Source organism: Taeniopygia guttata, chromosome 5, assembly GCF_048771995.1.
Source record: "Taeniopygia guttata chromosome 5, bTaeGut7.mat, whole genome shotgun sequence".
NCBI lineage: Eukaryota > Metazoa > Chordata > Aves > Passeriformes > Estrildidae > Taeniopygia > Taeniopygia guttata.
In genome coordinates this window covers 56,597,031-56,617,629 of record NC_133030.1, presented here as the reverse complement: position 1 = coordinate 56,617,629, position 20,599 = coordinate 56,597,031, and the positions used below count along the sequence as shown (strand labels likewise).

The 20,599-nt window shown below is 48.9% G+C and overlaps 1 protein-coding gene across 3 annotated transcripts in view; it reads left to right on the top strand.

Moving 5' to 3' along the window:
- The window catches only part of AHNAK2 (AHNAK nucleoprotein 2), a 72,101-nt gene extending 52,011 nt beyond the window's left edge, over nt 1-20,090 (top strand). For all 3 annotated transcript variants that reach the window (XM_030275110.4, XM_072930486.1, XM_030275111.4), the window contains exon 7: nt 415-20,090. In XM_030275110.4, coding sequence (XP_030130970.4) covers nt 415-19,098 — 18,684 coding nt within the window. In that variant the 3' untranslated portion in view covers nt 19,099-20,090. The remainder of the gene's footprint in view (nt 1-414) is intronic.
- The last annotated feature ends 509 nt before the right edge of the window (nt 20,091-20,599 follow it).

The window sequence follows — 20,599 nt, the reverse complement described above, 5'->3', positions numbered from 1 at the left end:
AAATATGTGTCTAACCACTGATATTTTGATGGACCTATGATCTCTTCATAGGTTTCCATCAACTTAAAGATTATATTTTCTACTTATGTTTTTCATATATTTTTTTCAAATGTATATAATATATATTTATAGGAACATATAGACATATATAGATACATATAGAAACCTCTGTTTATTGTAATGTTTTGCAAGGAATGAAAATCTTCAGAAATCCATATATTACAGTCAATATGTTTTATGTAATTTCTGCCTGACATTGCATATTTTTGTAATCTTCAGGATTTTTTTATATAACAAGTAGATACTAGTAATAACAAGAACATTTTTCTACATGTTTTATGGTATGATTTTTATTTTCTGTTGCGCTTATATTTAGGTTACTTCTAATCTTCTGATTACTATTTGTTCTTTTAGGAAAAAGAACTCAGTGAGAGCATTCCTGAAGAAACACTGATTGTTTCAGGAAAAGCCATTTCAGAGGAAGACAGGGAAACATTAATTGTAAGCCAAAGGGTAGGAAGAAGTAAAAGACCTAAAAAAGATAGATTATCATGGCCAAAATTTCAGTCAATCAAAAATAAAAAGATATTGAGGCACAGAAGATCTCATAGTACATCAGATGCATATGAGCCTGCTGTGCAGGATATTTCCCCTACAAGCACGGACACAGAGTCTCAATTTCCACAAGAGGTTCATACCAAAGAGAAAAAAGCAAGCCAAAGGAAGCTGAAGTTCCCTAGCATTGGATTCAGAATGCATAGGTCCAGACCAGAACCACAAGAGAAGCAAAAAAAAGAAATAAGAACGACACTGATCTCTGAAAAAGAAAAAATACATAAAGATGATATAAGCTTGGAAAATCCTGAAATCTTAACTGTTGAATATACCACATCTCCTGCTTATGAAATGAAAACAGGGGAGGGACATGAAGCTTTAACAAAAGACTTAAAAGAGATGAAAAATGGTATTGCATCTCATGTAAAACAATGCCCTGAAGTTGAAATAAGCGTTGAAAAAGAAAAAGACAAGGAAGCAACATCAAATTTTAGTGTACCTGAAGTACCAGACATAACAACAGAGATACCAAGGGCCAGTTTAGAAGCAGCTCATCTGAAAGTAAGCCCAACTAAAAAATCACCACAAGCTTCATCAAAATCCCGAAAAAAGAAACAGAAGGGAGCAGCAGATAAAAGAGATGGAGAAAGTGGAATTAACATAGACTTAACGGGTCACAATACTAAAGGATATGTACATGTAAAAGGCCTAGAAATTGGCACTGCTAAAGCAGAATTACAGACATCTGACACATTGGGAACAGGAGATAAACAGGCAGAAGAAGACACACAAATACTAAACATTCAGAAAATAAATTATGGAATTTCAGTGCCCCAAAAAAAAGAGACAGAGACTGACACTACCCAACAGGGAAGTGTCGTTCCACATTCAGTACCAGAAAAAACAGCTGATATGACTTTAGAGGAGAGCAGGAATTTCAATGTGAAAACTCTCATGCCAGATGCAGAATCAGATATATCTACTTCAAAATTAAAAATGCCATCATTCAAACTGGCCAAAGCACCTAAAACTGACATGAAAATAACAAGAGAAGAAAGCAGAGAGGACAAAGAAGATAGTGTAAATAAGGAATGGATGGAGGATAAAGCCATGCCTACAAATGAAAAAGCCGTAAACATAGAAATTGAAATGAAGAAAGGAGAAAAAGATGTGGAGGGGAAAGAAAGCAAATTCAGACTGCCAAAGCTGAAATTCCCGACATTTACCTGGTCAACTACTAAGGAAGAAACAACCCAACCTGAAACACAGATAAGTGAAAAGGAAGTAAAAGAGCAAACACTGGAAAATGCAGGAGGCCTTCAGGTAAGTGAACCACCAGGAGAAATTCGGGTTCCAAGTTCTGAAATGCATATAGGAATATCCATAGGAACAAGAGATGAAAACAACATAAAGAAAAACCGTGAAGGGCAATTGCCGAGTCCGAAAGAGACAACTATAAAATCTTTGCAAATAGAAACTAAAATTGAAGACACAAAGGAAAAAATACGGGTTTCAAAAACAGATATTCCAGTACGAACTAAGGACTTAAATACAAAAACAAAAAATGAAATTTCAGAAATTGCAACATCTGACATCAAATCTCCCAAGGTGGACATCAGCCTGCCCTCCATCGACATCACCCTTCCACAGGCCAGCGTTGACCTGCAGGTGCCTGAGGCCACCCTTAGCCTTGAAGGAGAAGCCAAAGGCCCAGAGAAGGAGGCTGGCAAGGCCAAGGAGGGCAAGTTCAAGATGCCCAAGTTCGGCATGCCTTCCTTTGGCTGGTCCAGCAGCAGGGACACCAAGGGCACTGTGGCTGCTGGAGTGGATGTCAGCCTCCAGGAGCCTCAAGTGACGGTGCCCTCAGGAGCCACCGAAGTGGAGGTGAGCCTGCCCACAGCCGATATCCAAGCGCCCAGTGTGGAGGTGACAGTGGAGTCAGATACAGTTGCAGCAGAGGGTGAGAAAGGCCGATTCAAGATGCCTGATGTTAAGATGCCCAGCGTCAAGCTGCCCAAAGTCAAAGCTCCCCAGGCACAGGTCAGCCTGCCCAAGGCCGAGGTGTCACTGCCCAAAGGCCAGGAGGGCGAAGTCGCGCTGCAGGGCCCCGAGGCCGAAGCCAGCATGGAGGTATCCTCAGGAAAAGCTGAGGAGGCTGGCATGAAAATACACATGCCCAAAGTCAAGGTGCCCAGCATGGTCTTTGCCAAGCCCACCGTCACGTCTCCCAAACTGAGTGCAGATGTCAGCCTCCCAAGTGCTGAGCTCAAGGCCGCTGACACCAACATCACCATCACGGCCCCTGACATTGCCCTGCCCTCTGTCGAACGCTCCCTTGATATCCAGACACGTGACAGAGACCTCAAAGGGCCCTCAGGTGAAATCAAGCTCGAGCTGGAAGGCTCGGGTCTGAAAGGCAAGCTCAAGATGCCCAAGTTTGACAAGCCCAAATTCACAGCGTCCTCCCCCAAGGCCGAGGGTCCCACAGCTGAGGTCAGTTTGCCAAGTGCAGAGGTCGACCTCCCCTCCACCACCGTGAAAGCCTCAGCGGATGACAGCGGATTCAATCTGGAGAAGCCCTCCCTCAAGATGCCCAAAGCTGACATCAAAGCTCCCAAGGTGGACATCAGCCTGCCTTCTGTTGACGTCACGCTTCCACAGGCCAGCGTTGACGTGCAGGTGCCCGAGGCCACCCTTAGCCTTGAAGGAGAAGCCAAAGGCCCAGAGAAGGAGGCTGGCAAGGCCAAGGAGGGCAAGTTCAAGATGCCCAAGTTCGACATGCCTTCCTTTGGCTGGTCCAGCAGCAGGGACACAAAGGGCACTGTGGCTGCTGAAGTGGACATCAGCCTCCAGGAGCCTCAAGTGACAATGCCCTCAGGAGCCACCGAAGTGGAGGTGAGCCTGCCCACAGCCAATATCCAAGCGCCCAGTGTGGAGGTGACTGTCGAGACGGCCACAGTTGCAGCAGAGGGTGAGAAAGGCCGATTCAAGATGCCTGATGTCAAGATGCCCAGCGTCAAGCTGCCCAAAGTCAAAGCTCCCCAAGCACAGGTCAGCCTGCCCAAGGCCGAGGTGTCGCTGCCCAAAGGCCAGGAGGGCGAAGTCACCCTGCAGGGCCCCGTGGCCGAAGCCAGTCTGGAGGTGGCTGCTGGCAAAGCTGAGGGTGGCGGCATGAAAATACACATGCCCAAAGTCAAGGTGCCCAGCGTGGTCTTTGCCAAGCCCACCATCAAATCTCCGAAACTAGATACAGACGTCAGCCTCCCACAGGCTGAGATCAAGGCTGCTGACACCGACATCACCATCACGGCCCCTGGCATTACATTGCCCTCTGTTGAAGGCTCCCTCGATATCCAGACATCTGACATAGACCTCAAAGCGCCCTCAGGTGAAATCAAGCTCGAGCTGGAAGGCTCAGGTCTGAAAGGCAAGCTCAAGATGCCCATGTTTGACAAGCCCAAATTCACAGCATCCTCCCCCAAGGCCAAGGGTCCCACAGCCAAGGTCAGTTTGCCCAGTGCAGAGGTCGACCTTCCCTCTACCACCGTAACGGCCGGGGCGGATGGCAGCAGCTTGAATCTGGAGAAGCCCTCCCTCAAAATGCCCAAAGCTGACATCAAAGCTCCCAAGGTGGACATCAGCCTGCCCTCCATCGACATCACCCTTCCACAGGCCAGCATCGACCTGCAGGCACCTGAGGCCACCCTTAGCCTTGAAGGAGAAGCCAAAGGCCCAGAGAAGGAGGCCGGCAAGGCCAAGGAGGGCAAGTTCAAGATGCCCAAGTTTGGCATGCCTTCCTTTGGCTGGTCCAGCAGCAGGGACACCAAGGCCACTGTGGCTGCTGAAGTGGACATCAGCATCCAGGAGCCTCAAGTGATGGTGCCCTCAGGAGCCACCGAAGTGGAGGTGAGCCTGCCCACAGCCGATATCCAAGCACCCAGTGTGGAGGTGACTGTCGAGTCTGCCACAGTTGCAGCAGAGAGTGAGAAAGGCCGATTCAAGATGCCTGATGTTAAGATGCCCAGCATCAATCTGCCCAAAGTCAAAGCTCCCCAAGCACAGGTCAGCCTGCCCAAGGCCGAGGTGTCGGTGCCCAAAGGCCAGGAGGGTGAAGTCGCCCTGCAGGGCCCCGAGGCCGAAGCCAGCCTGGAATTGGCCGCTGGCAAGGCTGAGGGTGGCGGCATGAAAATACACAAGCCCAAAGTCAAGGTGCCCAGCGTGGTCTTATCCAAGCCAACCATTAAATCTCCGAAACTAGATACAGAGGTCAGCCTCCCAAGTGCTGAGATCAAGGCTGCTGACACCGACATCACCATCACGGCCCCTGACATTACGTTGCCCTCTGTCGAAGGCTCCCTCGACATCCAGACATCTGACATAGACTTTAAAGCGCCCTCAGGTGAAATCAAGCTCGAGCTGGAAGGCTCAGGTCTGAAAGGCAAGCTCAAGATGCCCAAGTTTGACAAGCCCAAATTCACAGCGTCGTCCCCCAAGGCCGAGGGTCCCACAGCCGAGGTCAGTTTGCCCAGTGCAGAGGTCGACCTTCCCTCTACCACCGTAACAGCCACAGCGGATGGCAGCGGCTTGAATATGGAGAAGCCCTCCCTCAAAATGCCCAAAGCTGACATCAAAGCTCCCAAGGTGGACATCAGTCTGCCTTCTGTTGACGTCACGCTTCCACAGGCCAGCGTTGACGTGCAGGTGCCCGAGGCCACCCTTAGCCTTGAAGGAGAAGCCAAAGTCCCAGAGAAGGAGGCCGGCAAGGCCAAGGAGGGCAAGTTCAAGATGCCCAAGTTCGGCATGCCTTCCTTTGGCTGGTCCAGCAGCAGGGACACCAAGGGCACTGTGGCTGCTGAAGTGGACATCAGCCTCCAGGAGCCTCAAGTGACAATGCCCTCAGGAACCACCGAAGTGGAGGTGAGCCTGCCCACAGCCGATATCCAAGCGCCCAGTGTGGAGGTGACTGTCGAGACGGCCACAGTTGCAGCAGAGGGTGAGAAAGGCCGATTCAAGATTCCTGATGTCAAGATGCCCAGCGTCAAGCTGCCCAAAGTCAAAGCTCCCCAAGCACAGGTCAGCCTGCCCAAGGCCGAGGTGTCGCTGCCCAAAGGCCAGGAGGGTGAAGTTGCCCTGCAGGGCCCCGAGGCCGAAGCCAGCCTGGAGGTGGCCGCTGGCAAAGCTGAGGGTGGCGGCATGAAAATACACATGCCCAAAGTCAAGGTGCCCAGTGTGGTCTTATCCAAGCCAACCATTAAATCTCCCAAATTAGATACAGATGTCAGCCTCCCACAGGCTGAGATAAAGGCTGCTGACACCGACATCACCATCACGGCCCCTGACATTACGTTGCCCTCTGTCGAAGGCTCCCTCGATATCCAGACATCTGACATAGACCTCAAAGTGCCCTCAGGTGAAGGAAAACTCAAGCTGGAAGGCTCAGGTCTGAAAGGCAAGCTCAAGATGCCCAAGTTTGACAAGCCCAAATTCACAGCGTCCTCCCCCAAGGCCAAGGGTCCCACAGCCGAGGTCAGTTTGCCCAGCGCAGAGGTCGACCTTCCCTCTACCACCGTAACGGCCAGGGCGGATGGCAGCGGCTTGAATCTGGAGAAGCCCTCCCTCAAAATGCCCAAAGCTGACATCAAAGCTCCCAAGGTGGACATCAGCCTGCCCTCCCCTGACATTACCCTTCCAAAGGCCAGCATCGACCTGCAGGCACCTGAGGCCACCCTTAGCCTTGAAGGAGAAGCCAAAGGCCCAGAGAAGGAGGCTGGCAAGGCCAAGGAGGGCAAGTTCAAGATGCCCAAGTTCGGCATGCCTTCCTTTGGCTGGTCAAGCAACAGGGACACCAAGGACACTGTGGCTGCTGAAGTGGATGTCAGCATCCAGGAGCCTCAAGTGACGGTGCCCTCAGGAGCCACCGAAGTGGAGGTGAGCCTGCCCACAGCCGATATCCAAGCGCCCAGTGTGGAGGTGACTGTCGAGACGGCCACAGTTGCAGCAGAGGGTGAGAAAGGCCAATTCAAGATGCCTGATGTCAAGATGCCCAGCATCAAGCTGCCCAAAGTCAAAGCTCCCCAGGCACAGGTCAGCCTGCCCAAGGCCGAGGTGTCGCTGCCTAAAGGCCAAGAGGGTGAAGTCGCCCTGCAGAGCCCCGAGGCCGAAGCCAGCCTGGAGGTGGCCGCTGGCAAAGCTGAGGGCAGTAGTATGAAAATACACATGCCCAAAGTCAAGGTGCCCAGCGTGGTCTTATCCAAGCCAACCATTAAATCTCCCAAACTAGATACAGATGTCAGCCTCCCAAGTGCTGAGATCAAGGCTGCTGACACCGACATCACCGTCACGGCCCCTGACATTACGTTGCCCTCTGTCGAAGGCTCCCTCGACATCCAGACATCTGACATAGACCTCAAAGCGCCCTCAGGTGAAGGAAAACTCAAGCTGGAAGGCTCAGGTCTGAAAGGCAAGCTCAAGATGCCCAAGTTTGACAAGCCCAAATTCACAGCGTCGTCCCCCAAGGCCGAGGGTCCCACAGCCGAGGTCAGTTTGCCCAGTGCAGAGGTCGACCTTCCCTCTACCACTGTAACAGCCACAGCGGATGGCAGCGGCTTGAATCTGGAGAAGCCCTCCCTCAAGATGCCCAAAGCTGACATCAAAGCTCCCAAGGTGGACATCAGCCTGCCTTCTGTTGACGTCACGCTTCCACAGGCCAGCGTTGACGTGCAGGTGCCCGAGGCCACCCTTAGCCTTGAAGGAGAAGCCAAAGTCCCAGAGAAGGAGGCTGGTAAGGCCAAGGAGGGCAAGTTCAAGATGCCCAAGTTCGGCATGCCTTCCTTTGGCTGGTCCAGCAGCAGGGACACCAAGGGCACTGTGGCTGCTGAAGTGGACATCAGCCTCCAGGAGCCTCAAGTGACAATGCCCTCAGGAGCCACCGAAGTGGAGGTGAGCCTGCCCACAGCCGATATCCAAGCGCCCAGTGTGGAGGTGACTGTCGAGACGGCCACAGTTGCAGCAGAGGGTGAGAAAGGCCGATTCAAGATTCCTGATGTCAAGATGCCCAGCGTCAAGCTGCCCAAAGTCAAAGCTCCCCAAGCACAGGTCAGCCTGCCCAAGGCCGAGGTGTCGCTGCCCAAAGGCCAGGAGGGTGAAGTTGCCCAGCAGGGCCCCGAGGCCGAAGGCAGCCTGGAGGTGGCCGCTGGCAAAGCTGAGGGTGGCGGCATGAAAATACACATGCCCAAAGTCAAGGTGCCCAGCGTGGTCTTTGCCAAGCCCACCATCAAATCTCCCAAACTAGATACAGACGTCAGCCTCCCACAGGCTGAGATCAAGGCTGCTGACACCGACATCACCATCACGGCCCCTGACATTACATTGCCCTCTGTCGAAGGCTCCCTTGACATCCAGACATCTGACATAGACCTCAAAGCGCCCTCAGGTGAAATCAAGCTCGAGCTGGAAGGCTCAGGTCTGAAAGGCAAGCTCAAGATGCCCAAGTTTGACAAGCCCAAATTCACAGCGTCCTCCCCCAAGGCCAAGGGTCCCACAGCCGAGGTCAGTTTGCCCAGTGCAGAGGTCGACCTTCCCTCTACCACCGTAACGGCCGGGGCGGATGGCAGCGGCTTGAAGCTGGAGAAGCCCTCCCTCAAGATGCCCAAAGCTGACATCAAAGCTCCCAAGGTGGACATCAGCCTGCCTTCCGATGACATCACCCTTCCACAGGCCAGGATCGACCTGCAGGCACCTGAGGCCACCCTTAGCCTTGAAGGAGAAGCCAAAGGCCCAGAGAAGGAGGCTGGCAAGGCCAAGGAGGGCAAGTTCAAGATGCCCAAGTTCGGCATGCCTTCCTTTGGCTGGTCCAGCAGCAGGGACACCAAGGACACTGTGGCTGCTGAAGTGGACATCAGCATCCAGGAGCCTCAAGTGACGGTGCCTTCAGGAGCCACCGAAGTGGAGCTGACCCTGCCCACAGCCGATATCCAAGCGCCCAGTGTGGAGATGACCGTCGAGACGGCCACAGTTGCAGCAGAGGGTGAGAAAGGCCGATTGAAGATGCCTGATGTTAAGATGCCTGATGTTAAGACGCCCAGCGTCAAGCTGCCCAAAGTCAAAGCTCCCCAAGAACAGGTCAGCTTGCCCAAGGCCGAGGTGTCGCTGCCCAAAGGCCAGGAGGGCGAAGTCGCCCTGCAGAGCCCCGAGGCCAAACCCAGCCTGGAGGTGGCTGCTGGCAAAGCTGAGGGTGGCGGCATGAAAAAACACATGCCGAAAGTCAAGGTGCCCAGCTTGGTCTTTTCCAAGCCAACCATTAAATCTCCCAAACTAGATACAGATGTCAGCCTCCCAAGTGCTGAGATCAAGGCTGCTGACACCGACATCACCATCACGGCCCCTGACATTACGTTGCCCTCTGTCGAAGGCTCCCTCGATATCCAGACATCCAACATAGACCTCAAAGTGCCCTCAGGAGAAGGAAAGCTCGAGCTGGAAGGCTCAGGTCTGAAAGGCAAGCTCACGATGCCCAAGTTTGACAAGCCCAAATTCACAGCGTCCTCCCCCAAGGCCAAGGGTCCCACAGCCGAGGTCAGTTTGCCAAGTGCAGAGGTCGACCTGCCCTCCACCACTGTAACAGCCAAAGCGGATGCCAGCGGCTTGAATCTGGAGAAGCCCTCCCTCAAAATGCCCAAAGCTGACATCAAAGCTCCCAAGGTGGACATCAGCCTGCCCTCCATCGACATTACCCTTCCACAGGCCAGCATCGACCTGCAGGCACCTGAGGCCAACCTTAGCCTTGAAGGAGAAGCCAAAGTCCCAGAGAAGGAGGCCGGCAAGGCCAAGGAGGGCAAGTTCAAGATGCCCAAGTTCGGCATGCCTTCCTTTGGCTGGTCCAGCAGCAGGGACACCAAGGCCACTGTGGCTGCTGGAGTGGATGTCAGCCTCCCGGAGCCTCAAGTGATGGTGCCCTCAGGAGCCACCGAAGTGGAGGTGACCCTGCCCACAGCCGATATCCAAGCGCCCAGTGTGGAGGTGACTGTTGAGTCTGCCACAGTTGCAGCAGAGGGTGAGAAAGGCCGATTCAAGATGCCTGATGTTAAGATGCCCAGCGTCAAGCTGCCCAAAGTCAAAGCTCCCCAAGCACAGGTCAGCCTGCCCAAGGCCGGGGTGTCAGTGCCTAAAGGCCAGGAGGGTGAAGTCGCCCTGCAGAGCCCCGAGGCCAAAGCCAGCCTGGAGGTGGCCGCTGGCAAAGATGAGGGCGGCAGCATGAAAATACACATGCCCAAAGTCAAGGTGCCCAGCGTGGTCTTCTCCAAGCCGACCATCAAGTCTCCCAAATTAGATGCAGACGTCAGCCTCCCACAGGCTGAGCTCAAGGCGGCTGACACCGACATCACCATCACGGCCCCTGATATTACATTGCCGTCTGTCGAAGGCTCCCTCGATATCCAGACATCTGACATAGGCCTCAAAGAGCCCTCAGGTGAAATCAAGCTGGAGCTGGAAGGCTCAGGTCTGAAAGGCAAGCTCAAGATGCCCAAGTTTGACAAGACCAAATTCACAGCGTCCTCCCCCAAGGCCAAGGGTCCCACAGCCGAGGTCAGTTTGCCCAGTGCAGAGATCGACCTCCCCTCCACCACTGTGACGGCCGCAGTGGAGGGAAGCGCCTTGAATCTGGAGAAGTCCTCCATCAAGATGCCCAAAGCTGACATCAAAGCTCCCAAGGTGGACATCAGCCTGCCTTCTGTTGACGTCACGCTTCCACAGGCCAGCGTCGACCTGCAGGCGCCAGAGGCCACCCTTAGCCGTGAAGGAGAAGCGAAAGGCCCAGAGAAGGAGGCTGGCAAGGCCAAAGAGGGCAAGTTCAAGATGCCCAAGTTTGGCATGCCTTCCTTTGGCTGGTCCAGCAGCAGGGACACCAAGGGCACTGTGGCTGCTGAAGTGGATGTCAGCCTCCAGGAGCCTCAAGTGACAATGCCCTCAGGAGCCACCGAAGTGGAGGTGACCCTGCCCACAGCCGATATCCAAGCGCCCAGTGTGGAGGTGACTGTCGAGACGGCCACAGTTGCAGCAGAGGGTGAGAAAGGCCGATTCAAGATGCCTGATGTTAAGACGCCCAGCATCAAGCTGCCCAAAGTCAAAGCTCCCCAAGCACAGGTCAGCCTGCCCAAGGCCGAGGTGTCGCTGCCCAAAGGCCAAGAGGGAGAGGTCGCCCTGCAGAGCCCCGAGGCCGAAGCCAGTCTGGAGGTGGCTGCTGGCAAAGCTGAGGGCAGTAGCATGAAAATACACATGCCCAAAGTCAAGGTGCCCAGCGTGGTCTTATCCAAGCCAACCATTAAATCTCCCAAACTAGATACAGATGTCAGCCTCCCAAGTGCTGAGATCAAGGCTGCTGACACCGACATCACCATCACGGCCTCTGACATTACGTTGCCCTCTGTCGAAGGCTCCCTCGATATCCAGACATCTGACATAGACCTCAAAACGCCCTCAGGTGAAGGAAAACTCAAGCTGGAAGGCTCAGGTCTGAAAGGCAAGCTCAAGATGCCCAAGTTTGACAAGCCCAAATTCACAGCGTCGTCCCCCAAGGCCGAGGGTCCCACAGGCGAGGTCAGTTTGCCCAGCGCAGAGGTCGACCTTCCCTCTACCACCGTAACAGCCACAGTGGATGGCAGCGGCTTGAATCTGGAGAAGCCCTCCATCAAGATGCCCAAAGCTGACATCAAAGCTCCCAAGGTGGACATCAGCCTGCCCTCCCCTGACATTACCCTTCCACAGGCCAGCATCGACCTGCAGGCACCTGTGGCCACCCTTAGCCTTGAAGGAGAAGTCAAAGTCCCAGAGAAGGAGGCTGGCAAGGCCAAGGAGGGCAAGTTCAAGATGCCCAAGTTCGGCATGCCTTCCTTTGGCTGGTCCAGCAGCAGGGACACCAAGGGCACTGTAGCCGGTGAGATGGAAATCAGCCTCCAGGAGCCTCAAGTGACGGTGCCCTCAGGAGCCACCGAAGTGGAGGTGAGCCTGCCCACAGCCGATATCCAAGCGCCCAGTGTGGAGGTGACCGTCGAGTCAGCCACAGTTGCAGCAGAGGGTGAGAAAAGCCGATTCAAGATGCCTGATGTCAAGATGCCCAGCATCAAGCTGCCCAAAGTCAAAGCTCCCCAAGCACAGGTCAGCCTGCCACAGGCTGAGGTTTCTCTGCCCAAAGGCCAGGAGGGTGAAGTCACCCTGCAGGGCCCCAAGGCTGAAGCCAGCCCGGAGGTGGCCGCTGGCAAAGCTGAGGGCAGTAGCATGAAAATACACATGCCCAAAGTCAAGGTGCCCAGCGTGGTCTTTGCCAAGCCCACCATCAAATCTCCCAAACTAGATACAGATGTCAGCCTCCCACAGGCTGAGCTCAAGGCGGCTGACACCGACATCACCATCACGGCCCCTGATATTACATTGCCGTCTGTCGAAGGCTCCCTCGATATCCAGACATCTGACATAGGCCTCAAAGAGCCCTCAGGTGAAGGCAAGCTCGAACTGGAAGGCTCAGGTCTGAAAGGCAAGCTCAAGATGCCCAAGTTTGACAAGCCCAAATTCACAGCGTCCTCCCCCAAGGCTGAGGGTCCCACAGCCGAGGTCAGTTTGCCCAGTGCAGAGGTCGACCTCCCCTCCACCACTATGACAGCCTCAGCGGATGGCAGCGGCTTCAATCTGGAGAAGTCCTCCCTCAAAATGCCCAAAGCTGACATCAAAGCTCCCAAGGTGGACATCAGCCTGCCCTCCATCGACATTACCCTTCCACAGGCCAGCGTCGACCTGCAGGCACCTGAGGCCACCCTTAGCCTTGAAGGAGAAGCCAAAGTCCCAGAGAAGGAGGCCGGCAAGGCCAAGGAGGGCAAGTTCAAGATGCCCAAGTTTGGCATGCCTTCCTTTGGCTGGTCCAGCAGCAGGGACACCAAGGGCACTGTGGCTGCTGGAGTGGATGTCAGCCTCCAGGAGCCTCAAGTGACGGTGCCCTCAGGAGCCACCGAAGTGGAGGTGACCCTGCCCACAGCCGATATCCAAGCGCCCAGTGTGGAGGTGACTGTCGAGATGGCCACAGTTGCAGCAGAGAGTGAGAAAGGCCGATTCAAGATGCCTGATGTTAAGACGCCCAGCGTCAAGCTGCCCAAAGTCAAAGCTCCCCAAGCACAGGTCAGCCTGCCCAAGGCCGAGGTGTCGCTGCCCAAAGGCCAGGAGGGCGAAGTCGCCCTGCAGGGCTCCGAGGCCGAAGCCAGCCTGGAGATGGCCGCTGGCAAAGCTGAGGGTAGCGGCATGAAAATACACATGCCCAAAGTCAAGGTGCCCAGCGTGGTCTTTGCCAAGCCCACCATCAAATCTCCGAAACTAGATACAGACGTCAGCCTCCCACAGGCTGAGCTCAAGGCTGCTGACACCGACATCACGATCACGGCCCCTGACATTACATTGCCCTCTGTCGAAGGCTCCCTCGATATCCAGACATCTGACATAGACCTCAATGCACCCTCAGCTGAAGGCAAGCTCGAGCTGGAAGGCTCAGGTCTGAAAGGCAAGCTCAAGATGCCCAAGTTTGACAAGCCCAAATTCACAGCGTCCTCCCCCAAGGCCGAGGGTCCCACAGCCGAGGTCAGTTTGCCCAGAGCAGAGGTCGACCTCCCATCCACCCCAGTGACGGCTTCAGGGGAGGGCAGCGGCTTGAATCTGGAGAAGCCCTCCCTCAAAATGCCCAAAGCTGACATCAAAGCTCCCAAGGTGGACATCAGCCTGCCTTCCGATGACATCACCCTTCCACAGGCCAGCGTTGACCTGCAGGCACCTGAGGCCACCCTTAGCCTTGAAGGAGAAGCCAAAGGCCCAGAGAAGGAGGCCAGCAAGGCCAAGGAGGGCAAGTTCAAGATGCCCAAGTTCGGCATGCCTTCCTTTGGCTGGTCCAGCAGCAAAGAGGCCAAGGCCACTGTGGCCGCTGAAGTGGATGTCGGCCTCCAGGAGCCTCAAGTGACGGTACCATCAGGAATGGCTGATGTGGACATGACGTTTTCTGACTCTGAGATCCAAGTTCCCTGTTCTGATGTTTCCCTTGATTCTTCTATTTTTAAAGAGGGAGAATTAAGTAAATCTAAAACTTCTGTATTTAGAATGCCTAAAATTTCTCTTTCCAAAAGTTTCAAACCTCATGCACAAAGCCAATCTGGATGTGATGTTTCTGTTTCAGAAACTCTTTGTTATTCTTTAACAGAGGAAACTTCTGTTCCTTCCGAAAGTATTGAACCTAAACCTTTTCCTGACATTAAGGTAGAGAGTGTATCTAAAAGTACCAAATTCAGAATTCCTAGCATTGGTTTCTCTAAAAAATCTGATGTGACTTCATCTAAAATTGATCTGGAGTCCTCATTACAAAAGGGGGATATTACTCTTACTAAATACCAAATTAATTCAACAGAATCAGAATCAAAAATAGCATCTCTTGCTGATGAAAATTTTTCAGATTTTGAAATTTTATGTGAAGATGGTTCTGAGGAGCAAGGAAGTATTAAGCTAGAGGGCAAAACCACATCTGCTGAAATACCTTTGGCTGACACAGAGGTCACAGTTAAAATTCCTAAATTCCGAAAACCTAAATTCAGAATTCGTTCTAAGGGAAAAGCATCTGAAAGTGACATTTGTTCCAGCATGGAATCTGAAATTTCTAAGGGAAGGTTAACATCTGATATGACTGATCCTGATATTGAAAAACCAGCTCATATCTCTGATGCCCAACTTGGTGTAAAGTTGCATAAGCCTTCACTTGAAGTTGTTCTGGATGCACCAGCAATGGATCCAAATCTCTCATCCATGGAGGTTACCTTGCCAAACTTAGAAACAGAAATTCATGGCCCAGATTTGGAGTGCAAGGCAGAACAGGAAGTAGTTACAGGAGAAAAGGATACTGAGGAAAAAGAAAACAAATTTAAATCATCAAAATTCAAACTGCCTTCATTTCGGTGGTCACCAAAGAAAGAAGCTATTGCTCCTTCTCATGTTGAGGAGCATCTGGAAGGACCCACTTTGTCTACCTTATCTGGTGACATGGGATCTGAATTAACTTTTCCTACTCCTGAGAATCAATACCTTCATGCAGAATTCGATGCAACAGAAAAAGATGGTGAAAAGGCCAAAACCAAGAAGTCTCAATTTACCATGCCAAAGATCTCATTCCCTAAAATTAAGGGTCAGAAAGTGCAGGTCTCTCTGCCTGTACTGGAAACTGATGTTTCTGGACCCAAACAAGAAATAGAAGGTGTTTCTGTTCTGAAATCTGAGAAGGGAAGTAGTGGAGAAGGGGCAGAACTGGGCATAAAAGTGCCTAAAGTTACAGTCCCAACTTTGGAATTTTCCAAACCAGAAGGCAAAGCTCCCAAAATAGAGATGGATATTAGCATGTCTGCAGGTGAGGTCAAAGTTCCTACCTGTGAAGGAGATGAGCTGACACTGAAAGCAGCTGCTGCTAATGTCAGCCTCTCCACCTCAGATACTAAGATGATACCTAAAGGTTCTCTTGAGGTGAAGAGTCCTGACATAAGTGTTGAAGGAACATCAAGTGAAATTGCTGTGGGTGATGTAGAGATAAAAGCTGAAGGTTCTGAAGGGAAAACAAAAATGTCTAAATTCCAAATGCCAAAAGTAGGAATTGCACTTTCTAAAGGGAAAGGGTCAGAAAAGGATGTTGGCCAATCCAAATCAGAAGTAAAGGTTCCCCAACTAAAAGCAACAGTAGAAATATCTGACATAGCTATTGAAGCACCCAACTTGAAGGTGGAATGTGGCACAGAAATGGGGACTTACAGCCCTGAAGCCAAAATTACCAAAACTGACAGTAAGACATCAGAGGCTGATGTTCACCTCCCATCAGCTGACATTCCTATTCGAAAAACAGACAGTGATATTCAGGACTCAGATGCAGCAGTAAAGATCAAAGGGGAAATAAAGCAAGATGGAGATGGAGAAGAGAAAGAAGGACATTTTAAAATGCCCAAATTCAAACTTCCATCCTTCAGTTGGTCACCAAAGAAGGAAGCAAGCGTTAAATCTGATTCTGGAGCAAATTTGGAAGACCAAAAACTTGCTGTCATGTCAAGCAGAATAGACACAGAAGTAAAAGATACTACAATTGATGATCAAGGTAGTGGGCCAGACCTTGATATGGAAATATCTGCAGGAAAAGTTGAACAAAAAAGCCCCGTTAAAAAGCCTCAATTTGTCATGCCTAAAATTTCACTCTCCAAGATCAAGGTTCCAAAATCTCAGTCTCATTCACCAAGAGTTGAAGCTGATGCTACTCTTCCTAAAAGAGAAATAGAGGGTGATGATTCAATTAAGATACATGATATAGAAAAAAGTCATCCTGAAGGGATTAAAGAAGGGGCACAAATCAGCATAAATCTGGCTGACACTACAGTCCACACTCTGAACTTTTCCAGAGTAGAAACTGAAGCCTCTGAAACTGAAATAACAGTCAGCTCAGGAAAGATTGATGCATCTTTGACTCCCTCAGAGGGGAGTGTTCAACAGGTTGACTTAAAAGTAAGTTCTACCAATGAAGGTAATATTAAAAAAACAGGTACTAAGCCCCCCAAAGGAGAAGCTTCAGTTGATTTGAAAAGCCCTGATATGTTAACAGAAACCTCATCAGTTGTGGATGGAAGAAAAGTGAAATTGGAAGGTCCTGAAGGGAAGACTAAAATGCCCAAATTCCAGAAGACAAAGTTTGGAATCTCCCAAACAAAAGGGAAAGTCCCAGTGACAGAGATCAGCTCTCCAAAAATAGAAACTGAGCTACCCCAACTAAGAACAACAAACGAAATTGCTGACATTGCTGTGGGAGTTCCAGCATCAGAACTTACATCTGATATGTCAGATCCTGGAATAGTTGATGGTAAGATAAAAACACCCCAAACTCTGACAGGTGGCATTGAAGATGCAAAGGTAGACATAAGCACCCAGTCAGTGCCTAAACCAAAAACAGAGGGAGTGATTGAGAGTCTTGGGGAGAAGGAAATCCAACTAAAAGAACATGAAATAAAAGCTGAAGAAGTTCAGACCGAAGAACATCAGGGATGGTTTAAAATGCCTAAATTCAGAATACCTGCATTTGGCAGGTCATCCTTAAAGGAAAAAAAAAGTGATGCTGATATAGAAAGAAGTATGGAAAAAGCTCACGCAAGTACTCCTTCTGCTAAAGTACAAACTGAAGCAAGTGTTCCTGAAAATACCTTCTCATTACCACATGCAGTTGCTGAAATTACTATAGGAAAAGAAGGGATTCAAAAATTAGGAGATTCTGTGAAGAGTTATAATGTTAGCTTGCCAAAGATTGAAGGAGATATTTCATTATCCACAGAAAGAACAGATAGTAGAGTGAGTATTCAAAAAACTGAAAGTTACGCAGATGTAGTTAAGCGCATTGCTGAAGGACATACTTCAGAAATCACAGTGTCTGCAGCAGAATTGTCTAAATCATTCCCAAGTTCAGACACTGACAAGGACAAGAGTGCAACAAATAGGTTTCCTACGTGTACTCTGACATTTCCAGAGCATAAAGGCAAATCACAGGATATAAATGTCCAAATGGTAGAAAGTTCCATGAAATTAGAGACATCAGGGGTAGAATGCAAACCATCATCAGCTGAAATTGCTCTGGATGCAACACAGATGAAAATAAATGTTAGTCTTCCAAAGGAAGAGCTAGATTCTCAAAATAAAGAGGCAGCAATTAAAAAAGGAAAGATAAAGGGTGAGGTGAATATCATTGGAAAAGACAGTGAAGAAAGTAAATTAAAAAGGACTACATGTGAATGGTCTGCAACAAAAGGATTGGAAGATGGTACTTACGTTACTGCTAAACTAGAAGATCTAAAGGTAGAAGTTCCAACAGTAAAGACAGATGTTAAAATTACTGGAGTAGATCCTGAAATGAAATTTCAAGTGAAAAGTGTTGAAAAGGATGTGTCTGCAGGAGTGGAAGTGCAAGTAGAAGACAGAGCAGAAATAAGTAAAATTAAAGCATACAAGTTTAAGATTCCAAGATTTGGAATGTTGCGTTCTGAAATCAAGGGTTTTGAAGATGATACTGATTTGCCAAAGTCAGAAGCTGATTCAGCACCTAAAAGTGAAAGAGGCACAGCAGAAATGCAGTTACAAAAACCAGAAGGATCGATTGGCCTGAAAAGTCCAGATCATATAGAAGCATCTGCCAGTATAACAGGGGGAACAGTGGACCAAATACAAGGTGTCCCAGAAGTAAGTGTAAGAATTCCTAAACTAAAAATACCAAGATTCACTTTCAGAACTCCCCCAATTGAAGCTGATGTTTTGCTGTCAAAAGTTGTAACAGATCCAAAGGGATCTAGTACTGACATTGAAATAGTGCAACTGCAAGCAAGCTCTGCTATCCCTGAAGAAACACCAGGAGCCGTAGAGGGGGGTATTCAAAAAGCAAAAAGCAAAATTTTAATGCTGACTGAACCTGACATTAAAACAGCACAAATGACAGCTACCATTGAGTCCTCCCTTTCAAGTGCAGGGCAAGACATTCATTGGTCTTATATAGAGGGCCAAGAAGTAAGTGAAAAAGTAGAACCTGAACATGTTGCTATTGAGCGGTGTGAGATTTACACCACTGAAATACTGAAAGAATCAGAGATTCTGTCAGCAGAGGTCAAAACTGCTGCTTTGGGATTCTCATTGCTCAAGGCCAAGTTGCCTGAATCACACAGTGATTTAGACATGCTGGTCCAGCAGCCATCTCCAACAGGAGATGCATCAGTGAGAAAACCTACAGCTGAAAGTTTTGGAGTAGCAGCACAGAGAACTGAGCTTAAACTATCTGACAAACCACACTGTGAGTCTGAAGAATCTAGAGGAAAATTAAGTTTGTCCAAGTTAAAAACATCTGCTGAAGTAAAGGGTTCCAGTAAACTTGAAGAGAGTTTTCCTGATAAATCACCAGAGGGAATAACTGCAGCTCCTCTCTCTGAAGATGAAGATGTAGTTGAAGCAGTGGAAGGTGAAGAAAAAGACATAACCAATGAGAAAGAAAAGACCGATAGTAAAAGATCTCCTGGAAGATTTAAATTTTGGCTTCCAAATATTGGCTTTTCATCTTCTGGGGATGAAGCAAGCACAGATTCAAAAGCAGAAATAAAAAAATCAGTTCCAGAAGATGTGAAACCTGCTGAAACATCAGATGATTCCTCTAAGCAGGGTGAAAAAACTGGATGGTTTAGACTTCCCAAGCTTGGTTTCACATCTCCCTCCAAAAAGGCTAAGTCTGTTGACAAAGAAGAGTTGGGTCATAAAGAGGGGAGACTCTCAGATGAAGATAGCCCAACAGATAAGCCAGATGTGTTTTTTGATGCACAAGAAAGCTTATCACCTAAAGAAATAGGAGAGGGTGAAAAAGCTGAAACTGACGGGTCCTCATCTATTGTGACATCTTCAGCAAGAACTGAACTAATCTTGTTGGAGGAAGAAAAAGACAGTAAATCTAATATTTTTGGAGATACAACCAAATGAAGGTGGTATTTTCTCAATCCTCAATGAAAACAAAATCACCCACAGAAGAGAATGTTTTCCTAATTTTCTACTAACTGAAAATTAAAACCCAAGGTTGGTATTCATGAAAACACTTGAACAGAATTTACTACGTTAAAATTTTCAAGTACATGGAAGTACTAGATTGTACACTAATAAAAATAATTTCCTCATATCTACCCCAATGGCAACAATTATGACACGTGCAGATGAGCCCATAGTTTTAGCAAAGTGTGAGTAGATACCAGAACCATGAAAGTAAATCATTGAAAGGCTCAAGGATACCAAAAGAATTGTTAAAAAGGGTTCTCAAAACAATTCAGTTATATTTATATTACAGATTATTTCCAGAATGGGCTCTAAACAAGTACTATGAGAACTATACTTACCTGTTTAGATTTTGGAACTTTCTGATCTACTTTTACTTTGTTATTAAAATGTTTTTTCTTTATTTCAGCTAAGGTAGTATGTATATTCCACAAACATTTTAAAATATAAAATAAAAGTTAAATATTAGTGTAGAGAGTCTAATACTTTACCTTTTCCTCTCTTCTCATTTTTTATTATTGTGGCAGGTCATATTTAGCCTTAAAATAATTAAAAAAAAAAACAAAACAAAACAGCAAAAACCAACAGAATAATTTCAAGACCAAAAAACATGTAACTAAATCATGTTTGTAAGATACCAGAATAAAACATGCTTACAAAGAATATTATTCAAATGTGGATAAAAAAATTTAATGTATATACTTATGGGATAGTTAAATGCTTAGAATGATCTGCCACACTGGTGGAATTGCTTCAGAGATTTTCTGGGAAAGGAGGTGTATATAATTATTTGCTCCTCTGTTTATATTAATGCTTCTCTCAAGTGCACAATGAAAACCAGAGTGCATATGTGACAGCCTTCACATGTACCATTAAAACACTGTCTGTATTCTTAATTCACAATAAACTCACTCTATGAATAATAACTTGAGTAGTGTGAGTTACTGACATTTCTGATTATGAAAATCCCAGGTTAAATTTGCAAAAGTTTTCATGTACTTCACTGTCTCCTGAGGTGGATGCTTAATGACAGCGCAGTTCCTTAACATAAGTGTAATTGAGACTTTTCACTCATTATAATCTCGAGTTGAATCATAGAATGTGTTGATTTGGAAGGAACCTGTCAGGATCCTTGAATCTCACTCCTGGCCCTGCATAGGACACTCCAAGACTCCACCATTTTCATGACAACATTGTCCAAAGGTGTCTTGAACTCTGTCAGGCCTGGGGCTGTGACCGCTGCCCTGGGGAGTCTGTCCCAGTGTTCAAATACCCTTTGGGTGAAAAATCTTTTCCTAACATCTATCCTAAACCCCTCATGACTGAGCTCCAGCCATTTCTCAGGTCCTGTCACTGGCCACAAGAGTGAAGAGATCAGCACCTGCCCCTCTGCTTCCCCTCGTGAGCATTTGAGGGCCACACTGAGCTCTCCCCT